The 14,848-nt window shown below is 36.0% G+C and overlaps 1 protein-coding gene and 1 pseudogene across 1 annotated transcript; both read right to left on the bottom strand.

Annotated features, from left to right (window-relative positions):
• Positions 1-113: 113 nt before the first annotated feature.
• Positions 114-5,939, bottom strand: LOC114735945 (ABC transporter G family member 7-like; annotated as a pseudogene).
• A 1,481-nt stretch (positions 5,940-7,420) lies between these two features.
• LOC114735942 (pentatricopeptide repeat-containing protein At1g71060, mitochondrial-like) lies at positions 7,421-9,491 on the bottom strand. The gene is given in 2 exon segments (XM_028923727.1): positions 7,421-9,382; positions 9,385-9,491. Coding segments are annotated over 2 exon segments (1,410 nt in total). The 5' UTR covers positions 9,470-9,491; the 3' UTR covers positions 7,421-8,057.
• Between the last annotated feature and the right edge of the window lie 5,357 nt (positions 9,492-14,848).

The following is a 14,848-nucleotide window of genomic DNA, read 5'->3' as shown; positions in this document are numbered from 1 at the left end:
TTTTATCTTAATTTTATTTTATATCCACTCCTAATTATAATATCTCATTTGTAGTCTCATTTCCGGAGGTAGTATTTTAAAAATTATGCACATTTAAATGGAAGAGGGAGGGAGAATCGGAACCATGCAGATTTGTTCAAATTTGCCGTTGAAACTTGAAACCGCAGCACAGCAACAAAACGCTATGTTTTACACCTATGACAACTTGCTGCTATATTCAACACATCCTAAGTAGATCCACTATACATTCATCACATCGAATGTTGTCCCCAATGGCATTTCTAATCTGCGAAGGGTGTACCTAATCACATCATGATCAAGGCCCTGTTCTATAAGGAAACAAAGAGCTTATTGGCTTGTAAAGTCAGGACTGAGAAGGTCATCCTTTGCAAAGATCTCCCTCTTTACTTACTCAGCACCTGTACGAGATAAATCAATATATGATAGTTGAGTTGAAATCTGACAAGAACAGTACTAGTGCCCAGCAACCCAACTGACTACAAACCTTCTAAGATGAAAGGTCCAACAGGATCAGGTTGATTTGAATCAACCTGCTTCACTGGTTGATTTTCAAGTGGATGACCTTCTTGTTCAGGATTAAGCTCCTCAAGTTTTGAGTGTGATTTGTCGTGGTCGAGTGCAGATGGCTCAAGTTGCTGGTACTTAGGCTTGTTCTTCTCAAGGAGAAGGTAGGTGGTGCAGTACCAAAATAAGAGTATCTTGCTTTGTGCGACCACTGTATCCCTAATTTTGCTTCCTCCAAAGGATATGCGCTCCAGTGCCTGCGAGTAAGAGAGCGCGGATCAGGAAAGCAAGACAACAAACTAACAATCTCTATTAGAAGTGTTTTTAGACTATGCGAAAACTAGATAAACTAAGATGATTGATACAGATAAAAATATGGACACATGACTACAACAGCACAAGATATAGAGTTTAAATTCAAATTATAGTGTCGTAATCATAACGTATCAAACATGATACAGCTTTCCAAGCAATGGTACTTCATGGCAAATAACTGATTCTGTTGGATAGAATCAGTGTTGTTGATAGCTTACAATAAGCAAGATATAATTTGGGGCGGACTATTTGCAGAAACCATCCACTTTTAAGCAGTTGTATTGAATTAGCCCTTAGTTGGAAATTTTTCTTCGAAAAAAAAAAAAAAGGCTCCTTCCTCACCTGTTCTCCCGTTTGAATATCAAAGGATTATGATGTTCAAATTGAAGACCACTAAATTCATTGATGCAGAGTCCCTGAAAAGCCCTGAAAGAATACACGAACCAATTTCATCAGTGCCTAAGTAAAGGAAACCATATTCATCTTGGAGTATTCTTTAGCGCGAGAGAGCTTCCTTGTACAGGTTACATTATTGGAAAACTTTTAATTACTAAAAATTAGGATTCTGCATACCATCGAATGAGCGAAATGCGAGGAATCCAGCGGAAGATGATTGGAGTATTTTCAGGATTGACATAATAGCCTCCAAATACAATAAAAACAGTCATAAGAGAGGGCCAACTGCCATGGCTGCTTCAGTGGTTGGAACCATTGCTCCAACAGTAAGACCCATCGCAGATGCAGCAAAAGATTCCACAGTGACTATGCCACAGAATTTCCCAAATCTGGAATGTCAAGCCTAGTCAGTAATACTTGAGATAATTTTTTTTAAAACACTTTGCACAAATCATCCCATCCAAAGGGTAAACAAGGCAGGGACCAGGGGAGAAGGCATGTTTTTGTGGGTGTCAGGATATATTCGTCTATGCTTTTCAAGAGATAAGAGAAGCATATTATTGAACTTGTTAAAATATATTATTGACATTTAAATCATTTGCATTTATAACCAAATCAATAAACAATGCGACTCATTTCAAACTCTATGCTACAAACAAGACCTATATCTAGTAATCTTAGCAAAGTCATTTATCCCCTCTAAAATTCATTACAGCCCCTATAAAGGAAACAGTTATTTTCACAATCCTGTCCAGAGACCACTACGGAATTTTGCCATACATAGTGCTCTGTTTTCTCATGATATCAGCGGCAAAGAAATTTGCAATCTACAGTCAAAAAATTCAAAGAAAAAAGTGACATTGCAATTGTTGATCATAATGATTGACTTGGGTAACTGACCTCAGTAATGTAGGATGGAGACGCGCCATAGGGTACAAAACAGAACCAAACATCAGTGGAAAAGCTGCTCCAATAGGAATCTCAGCGAGCAATTTTGAAAACAGATAAGGACCCAATGAATAGGAGCCTTTTGCACGTTCTCTATCTACAATTGTCCGCTCCTTTGGAAACACCCCAACAGTCTTTGTAAGAGCAGCCATAGCTGTGTTTATTGCAGCAACCTGTGAATGCCAATCATGTGAGGAGCACGAAAAGGCAAACCTAATGCAGATTCCAGAGATACTGTAATTCTAGTGACTATCAAAATTATGGATACAATTTGTGCCTGCTCAATTTAATAGTTCGTACTCATGGTTGCCAAACTCTCTCGTAAGTTTGCAGAAGTCCCACCAAAATTTAAAGACATACACCCAATGGAATCATGTAGACTAACAGACAAAAATGCATTGAAAAATTTCAAAGTCCCTCTGCCCTGTAGATTAGCAGCCAATCAGGAAATAGGAATGAAAGAACAAAAACAACCAAACAACCTGAAGCAATCCCATTCTGTCTTGTATTGAAGTCTGAGATCTCCCCATTCTCCAGAAAACCGAACCAAAAATAACAGCTGAGGCAATTGACATCCTTGCTCGAACTTTGTTTGTTGGTCCATCACGGGAAGCCTAGTCAACCATTAGAATTTTCAAAGAAAATAAGAAACATAAGTTCCACTCTACTTACATGAGAAAGACCGAATCAATTAATTATATGCATATCTAGAATTTTGATTCATAGCCAGGTTAATCAGGGATGAAGACATGAAGAAAATAACTGATGTTGAAACCAAAGGTAAGGTGGGAGAAGAAGCAGATTTATCATAAAACAAGATGTGAAAAGGAGAATTGATACTTATGCCATCTTTCTAATCGTGTCTTGCCAAATGACATGATCAAGCCTCATTAATCTTTTATTTCAAGGCAAAAATAATCCTATGCAGGTCCTATCATGCACTTTACACAGAAAGTCAATACATAGGCAGACCTGCATCCATGCTCGCCTGAGGAGCAACCAGAACTGTTCCACCAACCTCCTTTCTTCTTAGCTACAGTTCTCATCCCAATTCTCTTTCCATTTTTGTGAAGCACTTCTTTGGTAATTGGAGTTGCATATATTATCGTAGAAAGTCTTTCAGAAAATGACTCAACAAGACTATCAATTCTCTTCTGAGAGGAATAAACACTTTCAGTAGAACTGTAGTCAATGGATATAAGATCAGCCAAAAATTCAGCAGGATTCACATGATCAGGGCAATGGTACCTGTTACATAAACAACAGTCAACCATCCGTTCAGAACTAACTGTACAAGATGTATAGCTGTAACGCTGACTTGAACAGATAAACAATGCACTGTCAAAATATTAACAAAAAAATATTGAACAAGTCAAAGGGAGCATGTGTCTCCAAAGAAACAACACTTCTACATTTTTTTTTTTTTTTTGCAACAACGGTTTGTATAACTCAAATAAAAAAACAATGAAAAACAAGTATTCACACTATTGCAAAATATTTTCTCAACTTGAAGCCAAAATAGAAACATTTGCAAATTATTTTTCCCTTACATAAGCGTAACTTCCATTAATGCTCGACCAAAAAAAAAACAAGAAGACCCTCACTTTTCTCACACTGGTTTGTTACCTGAATCATGGTAATTTTAATAGTTCACTACAAGAATTGGTATAAATTTATGAAGTCAAACTAGAAAAGTGAATTATCTCAACATTATGATCAGTTTCAAGCAAAAACTCTATACAGCAAAGTGTAAAATTTAAATTTCTGACAAATTAACTCAGACACCACATCCATAAATTATTATTATTACATTTTCTTTTCAAAAGACACCCCCCTATGAAAAATGTACGATTGAATAAAACAGAGAAGGTTAGAATGACAACCCAAGTTTTGAGAAGTATGCCAATGGTTCATCACGCGCAGGGCCAGCATAAACAAGTGAACCCTCAGTTAGCAAGACGATGTCATCAAATTTGTTATACACTGAACCTCTTGGCTGATGAATAGAACAAATTACTGTATGACCATCTTGTGCAAGGTGTTGGAGAGTTTCCACCACTTTCTCAGCCTGAAAGGCATCAAGTCCTGGAAGCACCACAAGTAAATTAGTGATGAATGAAAGAACAAAAAACAAGTTATAATTTGGAGTTTAACTTCTGTTGCCAGGGAAAAAAAAAATGGAGTTTAGCTTCAGATTTTGTCAAAAGCTATGAGAATGGTTAAGCCATTTAGTCATTAACGCATAAGCTTCAGATTATTACGTTAAACATTAATTGAATGCAGCAAGGAAGCAGTGCCTACGTAGATAATGTTACAGTATACTTAATTCAAAAAAATAAAAAATATTGAGCAGTGCCCACAGGGTATTATATTAGCCACGTATTAAGCTATATTATATGCAGAACTCAGATCTGTTGCTAGGCAAATAATGGAGAGGCATACTTACCGGTAGTTGGTTCATCAGCAAATATAACAGACGGGCTTGCAAGAAGCTCACACGCCAAAGATAAGCGTTTCTTTTCACCACCACTAATTCCCCGAACTTTGGCATCACCGACAATGGTATCAGCGCAGCTGACCTTCAGAAGAAAGGGATTCAAGTTGCCAAAGCGGGTAAATATGAGTACCATAGGAGTAGAGTAGAATTATTTAAATATATGATATGAAGACAGACAGCATCCATAGTTAATAATCAGCGATCACTTTAACCCATTAAAAATTACAACATATGAGGGCATCTTACCAATCCTAGCTTGAACAAGAGATTTTTCACATATTCATCCCTCTCTTCCGCGGAAGATATGCCAGGCAGCTGGAGCTCTGTAGCAAGCGACAATGTTTCTCGCACTGTGAGCTGCGAGAAAAACAGATCCTCCTGTCTCACATAAGCAAACCTACAGCCATGACAAAAATAAGAACTCTTATCCTTAGATAAAGGAATCACAAGAAAAAGCAGGAAACAGAAGTTGCTAACAAGCCTACTTATAACTTCTCTTTGAACTAGGCCTGCCATTGAACTCCAAAAGGCCTGACAGATGCAGCCGGGGAGATGCTGCTAGCTGACCCGCAAGAACATTGAGCAATGTAGTTTTTCCAGAACCCGACGGGCCCATTATAGCTAATAATCTTCCAGGCTTCGCTTCTCCGCTCACATTTTTGAGCAAAAATCTCACCTATCAATTTAAAATTACAATTACCATTGTAAAGAATGATTTCAACTTACAAACTGTCCTCTTCATAAAATAAAGCGTAATATCCGTAATTTCCAATTTCCTAACATAACAACTGAACAGAGCATTCACGAAGCGTCACAGAGTAAGAAGACAGAAAACTCACAGACTTGGAGGATTTATCAGAAAGAGAGCAGGTGATGTCGCTCCACCGGATTGTGACCGGAAAAACTTTGCCCGAAACCGGACCTTCGCTCTCCCCTTCATCAATATCATCATTCGCCCCATCTCCCTGGTCCTCATTATCGGTTTCTGGGGGCAACACGGGACCGGGACCAGAGAAGAGGCGGACAAGGACGGTCACTGCCACAGCAGCGAGGACCTGGCCGAGACCGTTACCACCGAAGCCTGAAACCATTTGGCGCAACTTTTTCCCGCCAAAAGCCACCATTATGTTCTTCCAGTAATTGCTTCTCTTTTTCCTTTCGTCTCGCAGTGAACTACGTTCTCTGCTGAACCTCCTTGCTGATAACTGAAAATGCCAAAAACGGAGAAAGGAGTACAGGGAAGGACGGAAACGACATCGTTTCGTCGGAGCCTTGTTCGGCTTTTCAAGACGGCATCTAAGCTAAGCGGCCATTAAGTGACGCGTGTCGATTTCCAGATAAGATATTATGATGGGTAAAAGTGGAATTTGAGTGCCGTAAAATGCACAATTTGATGCTTTTCTTTGCTTATATTCCATATTTTGGATTTCCTTTGCCTCGATCAGGTTTTAGGAGATTGGTAATGGTTTGGCGTTATGAACTGAAGATCGATCCTCAAATGGCTTAAGTGATGGATCTCTAATTAGTTTTAATTTGAATTATCAAATTTTGACTTAAAGGTTCAAAATTACACTAAAAATATAATACTACCTCCAATTTTTGATATACGAGTTCATTTTACTTTTATTTTATTTAAATATAAAACCCCAATTTATTTTATTATTTATATTTATTTATTTTTTAAGTAGTCTTATAATAAGAGATAATTAATATACAAATCCTTATAGTTTTGACCTATTTGTAATCAGGTCCTTATGATTTCTTTTTCTTTTTATTAAGTCTTTATAATTTCATATGTTTTTAATCATGTGTCTTATAATTTTTTTCTTTTTATCAGATCCTTATTGTTTTATCTTTTTTTTAATTAGGTCTTTATAATTTTTATTCTTTATTTTATAAATAATAAATTATTATAATAATCTTATATTAATATTTTTTTAAAATTTTTAGTTAAAAGTATATATTATTTATTTTTCAATTTTCATTTTTATTACTATAAAATTCAAATTATAGTAGTAAAATTTTCTAAAATTAGAATATAATTATAAATAATTTATAGTTAAGTATAATTGATTATTCCGATTAATTATTAATTACTAGATGATTATATTAATTATTTAATCTAATTATCTAATTATTAATTTAAAAATAAAATCAAGTTTAAAGAATAAAGTTAATAAATAATTTGTTTAAAACTAAAAAAGACTAATTAAAAAATAAGTGAAATTATAAGAACTTGATAAAAAAAATAAAGAGACATAATTAAATACACGTGTAAGTAAAAGAATCTGATAAGAAGAAATTTTTTTTATAGAAACCTAATTAAAAATCATATGAAACTATAAGGACCTGGAGATTAATTATTCCTTATAATAATAATAGTTCTATCCAATATATTTTATTAGCAATAATATTTTAACAGAAACATATATTTATTACACATAACCAATTTAACTAATTTTTTTTAATCTACTCAAATTAGTCAATTATCTCTTATATTAAGAATCGAAAGTAATACTATCTCTGGTTCTAAATATAAAATTTAATTGACTAATTTGAATAGATTAAGAAAATAAGTTAAATTAGCTATTTGTAATAAATATGTATTGTGTTTCCTAAAATATTCCTAATAATCAAATTTGTTTGTTAGAACTATCATTATTAGAATGATTATTTGGAAAAAAAATGAATAAATATGAGAGATAAAATGGATTAGGATCTTATATTTAGGATTAAAACAAAAATTAAATAAGGTCTTTTATTAAGAACCGGAGGTAGTAACGGAGAAGAGATTTTGCCAACCAGTCCGTGTGCAGGAGCTGACTTCACTGCTATAAGTCAGATCTGAACATGCCAATCAGCCTCTAATTTCATTTATCAGCCGCCGGAAAGGGTCTTACTGAACTATAGTCCCTACCGATTTGCCATATATCTACCGAAGATATCAATGGAGATCAGAGCCTTTATGGAACCTTCATTCCATGCAGAATGCAAACAGTGATAATAACCCGCAGTTCAGCTGTTGTCAACAGAAGAGAAACCACAAAAGCTGATATTTTCCGGAGAAAACATGTAATGCAATGGTGATTGGAGATGGGAAACAATGGAAGAGAACTCATCTCTAGGGTGACCAACTTGGAGGTTAGAACGGCTGAAGTATTCAGTGGAAAGGCAAATGTAAGAGAAGGGTCAGTTGTTTGGCAAGATACAACGGATCAAATTTCCGAAAAGCTTCTTCCTTTGGCCCTCCTCAGAGGCCGCCCACCTAGGCAATGATCCTTAGTGGATCACACACCAAAAATAGCTCAATGACTGGTACAGATGGATGAGATGACCTTAGGCGTCCCTTGGGATTCTTGTGATGTATATTCCAGCGTCATCCAATGATAGGAGTTTTCCTAATTTTATCAATCTGTTGAGACAATAGTTTAGCTGTATTCTCCCTGCCTCCATCAAGAAGAGCGTGTTTCAAGTTACTAAACATTGGGCCAGGAGGTCGAATGCCTACATCCAACATCTCTTGAAAGTATCTGCAAGCGTCGTCTAATCTGTTGTCAAGGCGTAATGCATTGATTAAGGTGGAAAACATATGCATTCCGGGAAGAATACCCTTAATCTTCATCTGATCCCAAACTCTGATTGCCATATCAACTCGTTCTTCATTACAAAACATCCTCACTATGATCTCGTAAGTGCTCACAGTAGGCTCACAACTGGAGTCACTACTCATTCTCTGGAAAACTAAGAAAGCTTCCTTTGTTTTTCGAGCCTTTATCAAGTGATGTAGAATTATGTCAAATGTTCGAGAATTTGGACCAACCCCACATTTTTTCATTTCATCAATCATCCTGTATGCCTCATACATCTTCATTGACCAGCAATAAGCCCCAACGACAGCATTATAGGTTGGTACTTCTGGGGCAAAACCACTAGCCTTGAATTTTTCAAAAAAATTGAGAGCCTCATCCAATCTCTTATCAGAACCCAACCCATTAATCAAAGTACAGAATATATGGGGAGTAGGCCTCAAATTTTTGGCTTCCAACTCATGATAGAACTCAATAGCTGCATCATATTTTCTAGCCTTACAATATGCACTGATGATAATGCCATAGCTAACAATATCTGGCTCAAAACCTTCATCCTTCATCTCCCGATAGACCTCATTGAGCCTCAGCAAATTTTGTTGCTGACCCCACCCTTCTAGCAATATTGTGTAGGACTTGACATCAGGTGCAAACCTGTTTTTCTTCATTTTGTCAAATAACTCTTGCGCTTTCTCAATACACCTTGACTTGCTCAAAACATCAATCAATCTATTAAAATCTGAAACTTCCAGCTTCATCCCAAACTGCTCCATCTTCTCAAATGTCTCCACTGCTTCTTTGACTTTTCTAGCCCTTGCATATCTCCGTGCAACCAATGCAAAAGTGTCTTTAGTCAACAACTTTTTATGTTTCATGTCATTAACCATATTCCATACCATCTTGAACTGTTTAATCTTACCCAATGCCTCAATCAAAGCGTTGTAGCTCTCTGTACTGTATTTGAACCCTTTTTGCTTCTCTGCCCAACGAAAGAACAATAGTGCAAGAATACCAGCATTGCTTAGCTTCTTTAAGACCTCAACTACCAGTTCTGGTGAAACCTCCACTGAAATATTACTGAGAGACTCCTCAACACTAGAACTAGTCTGCTTGATAAAATTTTACATATCGATTCAGCTGTGAGACCTTTAACATTATCTGGGTTCATGTCTTTGGCTTCAGAAAATGCTTCTGCTTGCATTATGCTATCACTAATGGAGGTGTGGTAGCCCTGTGAAGGATGATTTCTTACAGATCCAAATGTGTTTTGCTCCAGGGTTTCACATATTGATAGAAAATTGAACTTCCTACAGAAAGTAGGGAACTAGGAATGGATGGAATAGAACAACAATGAGAACTAGGAGCAGGGAAAAGATTTGGAGAGTTGACGAAGCTGGTAATGGTGAATCTTCTGGATACTCGTGCTAGCTGGATGAGGCCCATTTGAGAGGAGTTGCAGATTGACCCACTTGCTCCAGAGTTCAAGCTATGCTACAATCTTGCACACCAAAGCTGCTTCAAATGAAAACAAGAATGTAGAGACCAGGTTAATTTGATTTAACAAAAGGAAGTGAGCAAAATCATGTGAAACCCATCCATGCTTCCATTTCCCCCACTCCCAATAGACCTGTACACAATTATGCCACCAATTTCATTTAAATGTAGGTGTAAGAAGTATCAAGTACTGGTTAACAAATCATATATACCAACCCTAAGATCCAAATGGAAGACCATAATGAAAAACAATTCATGGAAGATAGAATGGCAATGGTAACAAGTTAAAAACAGGAAAGATGTGAACAAAGTGTCTGCATTTTGCTCTCAAGAAGAACCATCAAGAAAGGAGGAAAAAAACTATCTGAAAGCAATGATTTGTGCAATTCATAATTGGGGGAGAAACAAAAAGTCCGGGAAGAAAAAGGATAAAAACAACTTTTAGCGGTTTTGTATGTTGCATTCCCAACGTCATTACTAAAACTTTCGTAGATTTTACCAAACAGAAGGAGGAATAAGATACAGGAAGGTTCCAACTCAACTACTTCCTCCTCATTTCCCAGGTTCAGTTTTTAGGTTCTGTTGATGTTTTGATGTAGAGCACCCAAAAGTCGCGAATTTGAGCTATACATCGGAAAGCTACGCCATCAAAACTCACTATTGCCAATGGCGAATCCAGAAGTTCAATTATTACAACATGAAAAAACAATTGGATTGTCGTGTTATACTGAGGAGTCACGGCATCGAAGTACCCGGATAAAGGACGAGAGAAACACGCAAACACATGTTCTCGCACACTGAGGAGACGGAACCCTGGGGATTAGGGGCTAGCAGTGGCTCCTTGGAAAGGGAAGACTGAAAGAGTAGCGTCGACGTGAGAGGGTGGGCGCGCGCGAGGCCAAGAGCTGGAGGGGCGTGTCCGCGTGGGCGTTGTTCCAGTACAGAATCGATAATGGTTGGGACATAGAAGACAGAGAGAAGCATCACGATGGCATATTGGTAAAATCACTCAATTCCAGAATCTTTGAATTGGGTTGATTGGCCTTTTGGGCTTTTGGCCCATGAAATATTAGGCTTAGGATTTTACCATCCCTTTCACTATATATTTCATGTACCCCACATCTTTCACCCGGCCGCCGGCTCCTCAGTTACCACACGGCATTTTGCCATTTTCACAGTCTCACGTCTTCTTCTTTCCTTCAGATCTCTGATCCATTCCTATCTTCTTAATCAAGGAAATCACAGCCGAGAATCGGGATCCAACCCTAGAAAAGCCGTATCTCTACTGTGTTTCCTTGGTTAAGGAGATATACTGGATCATCCATTGTCATCCTCAACGACAACTCGTTGATCCCTATTCATCAGATTTGCTTGGTTTTCGTCTTCATCTGTTGTTACTTTCTGCAGAAATAGGGTTCTTATAAGAACATCAAATCATTGCGTGAACTTGCCTTTCCACTCTTTTTCTTCTAATCGCTGCAAAGAGAGAGAGGTCCGACGATGAGATCAGACTTGTCTTCTGAGCCGGGATACTGAGTCTATTACACTGAAACGGGTTCCAGATATGTCCCATTCCCATATCTATTTATTCGTTTGCGATGGATACTGTCTTTTTTCAATAGGTTTGGCATCTGAGTTATTGACTTCGAATAGAAGAGCCTGAAATAGCTGGGTTCTTAACACTGTCAAGCTCTTGCTAAGTACTCAGTTTCCAATTAACAATTAACAGATCTTACAATAGCAAAAAAAGTTAACGAATACGCAATCACAAGGTGAAGTCCCACTGGAGGTAGTCGCGTGATGGGTGTCGGAGTTGACAATCACGCCGACATCGGAGAACACAAAGGAGGGGATCGATGGTTTGTATTTCTAATTCTTCCGATTTCCAGGCGTCTTCGTTCATGATTCCTGCTATCCTCGGGGGTATTGAAATATTAAAAAAATGATTTATTATTTCAGGATATATTATTCTTATGTAAATTAAAATTTAACTGATAAACAACTTGTGACAATACCTCATTTTACAACAAATAAATATCAGTGAATCAAGTTAAAGCGGACATTGCTGAATGCTAGTAGATAGTATGCCAGGTTCAACGACCATGCAATTTCAACAAGTTGAAAGAGAAACAAGAAGTTCTAACCTGGATGATAACAATTTTGCTGCGAAATCTAAACCAGCATACCTCAGGTCATGTACAATCCGCATTAGGTGCTTATTGAGATCATCTGGCAAACAAGTTTTTTAAACATGATTTATGAAATACAAGATAAGTATATGAAGAGTTTTGTCTCAATTTATGTGAAAATGCTTATAAGCACTTTTACAACATTGATCCAAACAAAGCCAACGTTCTCCTCATTCCTCCTTGCGTCTTCATAGACTTTTGGCTCTTTTATTTTTTTTAAAATTTTAAATCTATTTATCAGTGACAAAATTAAACATTGCAATTAAGGGTTGAATCAAGCAAATTTTTTTAAAAGTAAAATCAAAGATTTAAATGTATTAAACAAAAATAAAAGGACCAAGCTGGGAAGACGGTGCTTGGTGCTCTGGTGGGATGGAGGAAAAAATTGGAAATGTTGAAGGGAAAATTACAATAGAGTCCCACTCAAAAAAATTAAATACAAAAAAAATCTCTTAAAATTATTAAATTATTCTGAAATTTTAAAAAACCTCATTGCAAGAGAATTTGTTTGTTCAATTACCAAATTATTTTTTTTTTTAAGGTACCTCCTATAAAAGTTATTAATCATTACATTTTAAGTTGTCAACAACTGTTCTTTAAGTTGTCAATGCAAACGTAAAAAAAATAATTTGATAATTAAATAAATAAATTTTTTTACAATAAGGTCTATTAAGACTTGAAAATAATTTGATGATTTTAAAGAATTTTTTGTATTTAATTTTCCTGTGTGGGTGGGATTTTATTATAATTTTCGCAATGTTGAGCGTGGTATGATAGATCGCAGGTCATGTACTCTAACCCTTTTTTTGGTTTTTAGGACTGAAGTACTCTAACCCATTTATTTGGAAGGCTTCGGCCTGCATTTGGGGTTCAAGAAGACAAGCTCATGCTTTTTCTTAAAATTCACCTCAATTCCTCTAGAAGTAGGATTATGTCCCGTTGCTGTTGCTGTCCTAGTCCTGGTCGGGACAGTCCCATTTTCCTTTTGCTTTTTTTTTTTTTGAAAAACATTTTTGGCTCATGATTAGCTTATTGCAATGGATTTTCATTTTTTTTTTAATCTTTCTATTTCTAGTTCTTTGGGTTTTGCTTTTTTGAAAGTATCTTTTTATTTTTTTAGGCTTAGCAATCTTAAACAAAAACCCAAATAATAATAATTGGTAACACAATAACTCTAAAATTCATTTTCACCATTCCAAAAATCATAAGCAATTATAAGAGCTCTAAATAAATAATAGCCATTCAACTACATATGTGCTAAAAGCTACAAATATAAACATTTTATATTACATATACCTTAAACATTGTGTTTTTAACATTTAATAATTATAATAAGATAAAAAAATAAAAAAATTACTACCACGATAAGACCAGGACAGAAAGACCTCGTCTCATGTCCTGTCTATCCTGGTCCTATTTTTTGTCCTGCTCTGGTTTGTCCCGCTCTAAAAAATTTCAAGACGGGTTCATTCCATCCCAATATGATCAGGATTGGGACAGGCTAGTCAGGACAGGACTATTTTGAACACCCTATCTAGAAGCATCCAAAACAAAAAGAAATTGCTCCAGTGCTTCCTTCTTACTAATATGCAAGTGAATGTTGCATCAGCCATAGGATAAATGAAAAGAGGTCTCTGCTATGTCACTAAATTAGAAAAAAAATCATGATGTTTTATTTTATATATATATTTATATATATAGAAAGCTAAGAAGGAGAGGAAAAAAATACAAAAGAATTCAAAAGGAGAGTTAATGTGGTACTCTTCCTTTCAAAGTAGGACCTATTGGGAAGTTGATGTTAGCCTCAAGACATATTTAACATTTTTATTAATTTTTTTTTTTCAAATCAACCATATTGATATTCTCTCAACAATAATTAAATAAGAGAGGAAGGAAAAGAATTAATGAAAATGCTCAGTGTGTTTTAGGGGGAAAAATCATATTTAATAATTTAATTAATATTCTTAATATATCCAAATTAGTTAATTAAGTCTTACATTAAAAACCAGAGGAGTATTTAGCTTACCAATTAAAAAGGCTAACTACATAGCTCAATGATCTCTGCTGTGATGTTCATACTTCACATAAAGTGGATTGGTTTGGGCTTAAAGAATATACTCCTCCAATATATTTCAGACATGCTAATAAAAATCTTAAATTGCATTAACTCTTTTTTAAAATATAACAACTAAGGATAAAATAGTACATTCATATTAAAAATTTAATGAGATGACTTATAAATATGACCAAGAAAAAACCTTCTCTCTCTCCCTAGGACTAGAAGAGTACTTCCAAGTAAAACTCCACGATGGATAGGGATACCAATAAGGCAACCTGATCAATGATGCTTGGATTACATCAAAAGGTGCTAAGTACTCAGAACACCATTATCTGTTTGATTTCATATTCTTCCTTCAGCTATTTGGTTTAGAGTGTTAAAGTGAGTGGGACAGATGTAATAGGTAGCAATGTAATGGGAGAATGACTAAAACTTCAGAATAAGAGGAGAAATACACAGGGAGAGAGTAAGAGGAGAAATACACAGGGGGAGAGTAAGAAATCACCAATGAAATAACTAACCAATTGTGCAGATACAGTAAAATGCATTTCAATCTACATTTTGTGATATCACCATTCATGCATACGTAAAGGAAACACAAATGAGTATTCATAGTTATAACCTGGCTCTAAAGTCACAAGACCCTCGGATTCAAAAGCAAGAAATCAAGCTCCAGGGTCTCCAGTACCTAGTTTGATTCAATAGTAGCTGTCCTGAGGATGAACCTGTTAGTGGATTTTTCCAGAGGTGCGAGTTCAACCTCCAAGAATGCTCCTTTGACTTCTAGTGAGGGTGATAATCGGAAAGCAGCCTCTTCCAGTATGATGACCTTCGATAA

The sequence above is a fragment of the Neltuma alba genome, unplaced genomic scaffold, assembly GCF_004799145.2.
Source record: "Neltuma alba isolate B1F8T4 unplaced genomic scaffold, ASM479914v2 tig00013266_pilon, whole genome shotgun sequence".
In the NCBI taxonomy this organism is placed as follows: Eukaryota; Viridiplantae; Streptophyta; class Magnoliopsida; order Fabales; family Fabaceae; genus Neltuma; species Neltuma alba.
The sequence above is the reverse complement of the archived record's forward strand: the minus strand, read 5'-3'. Positions and strand labels throughout refer to the sequence as shown.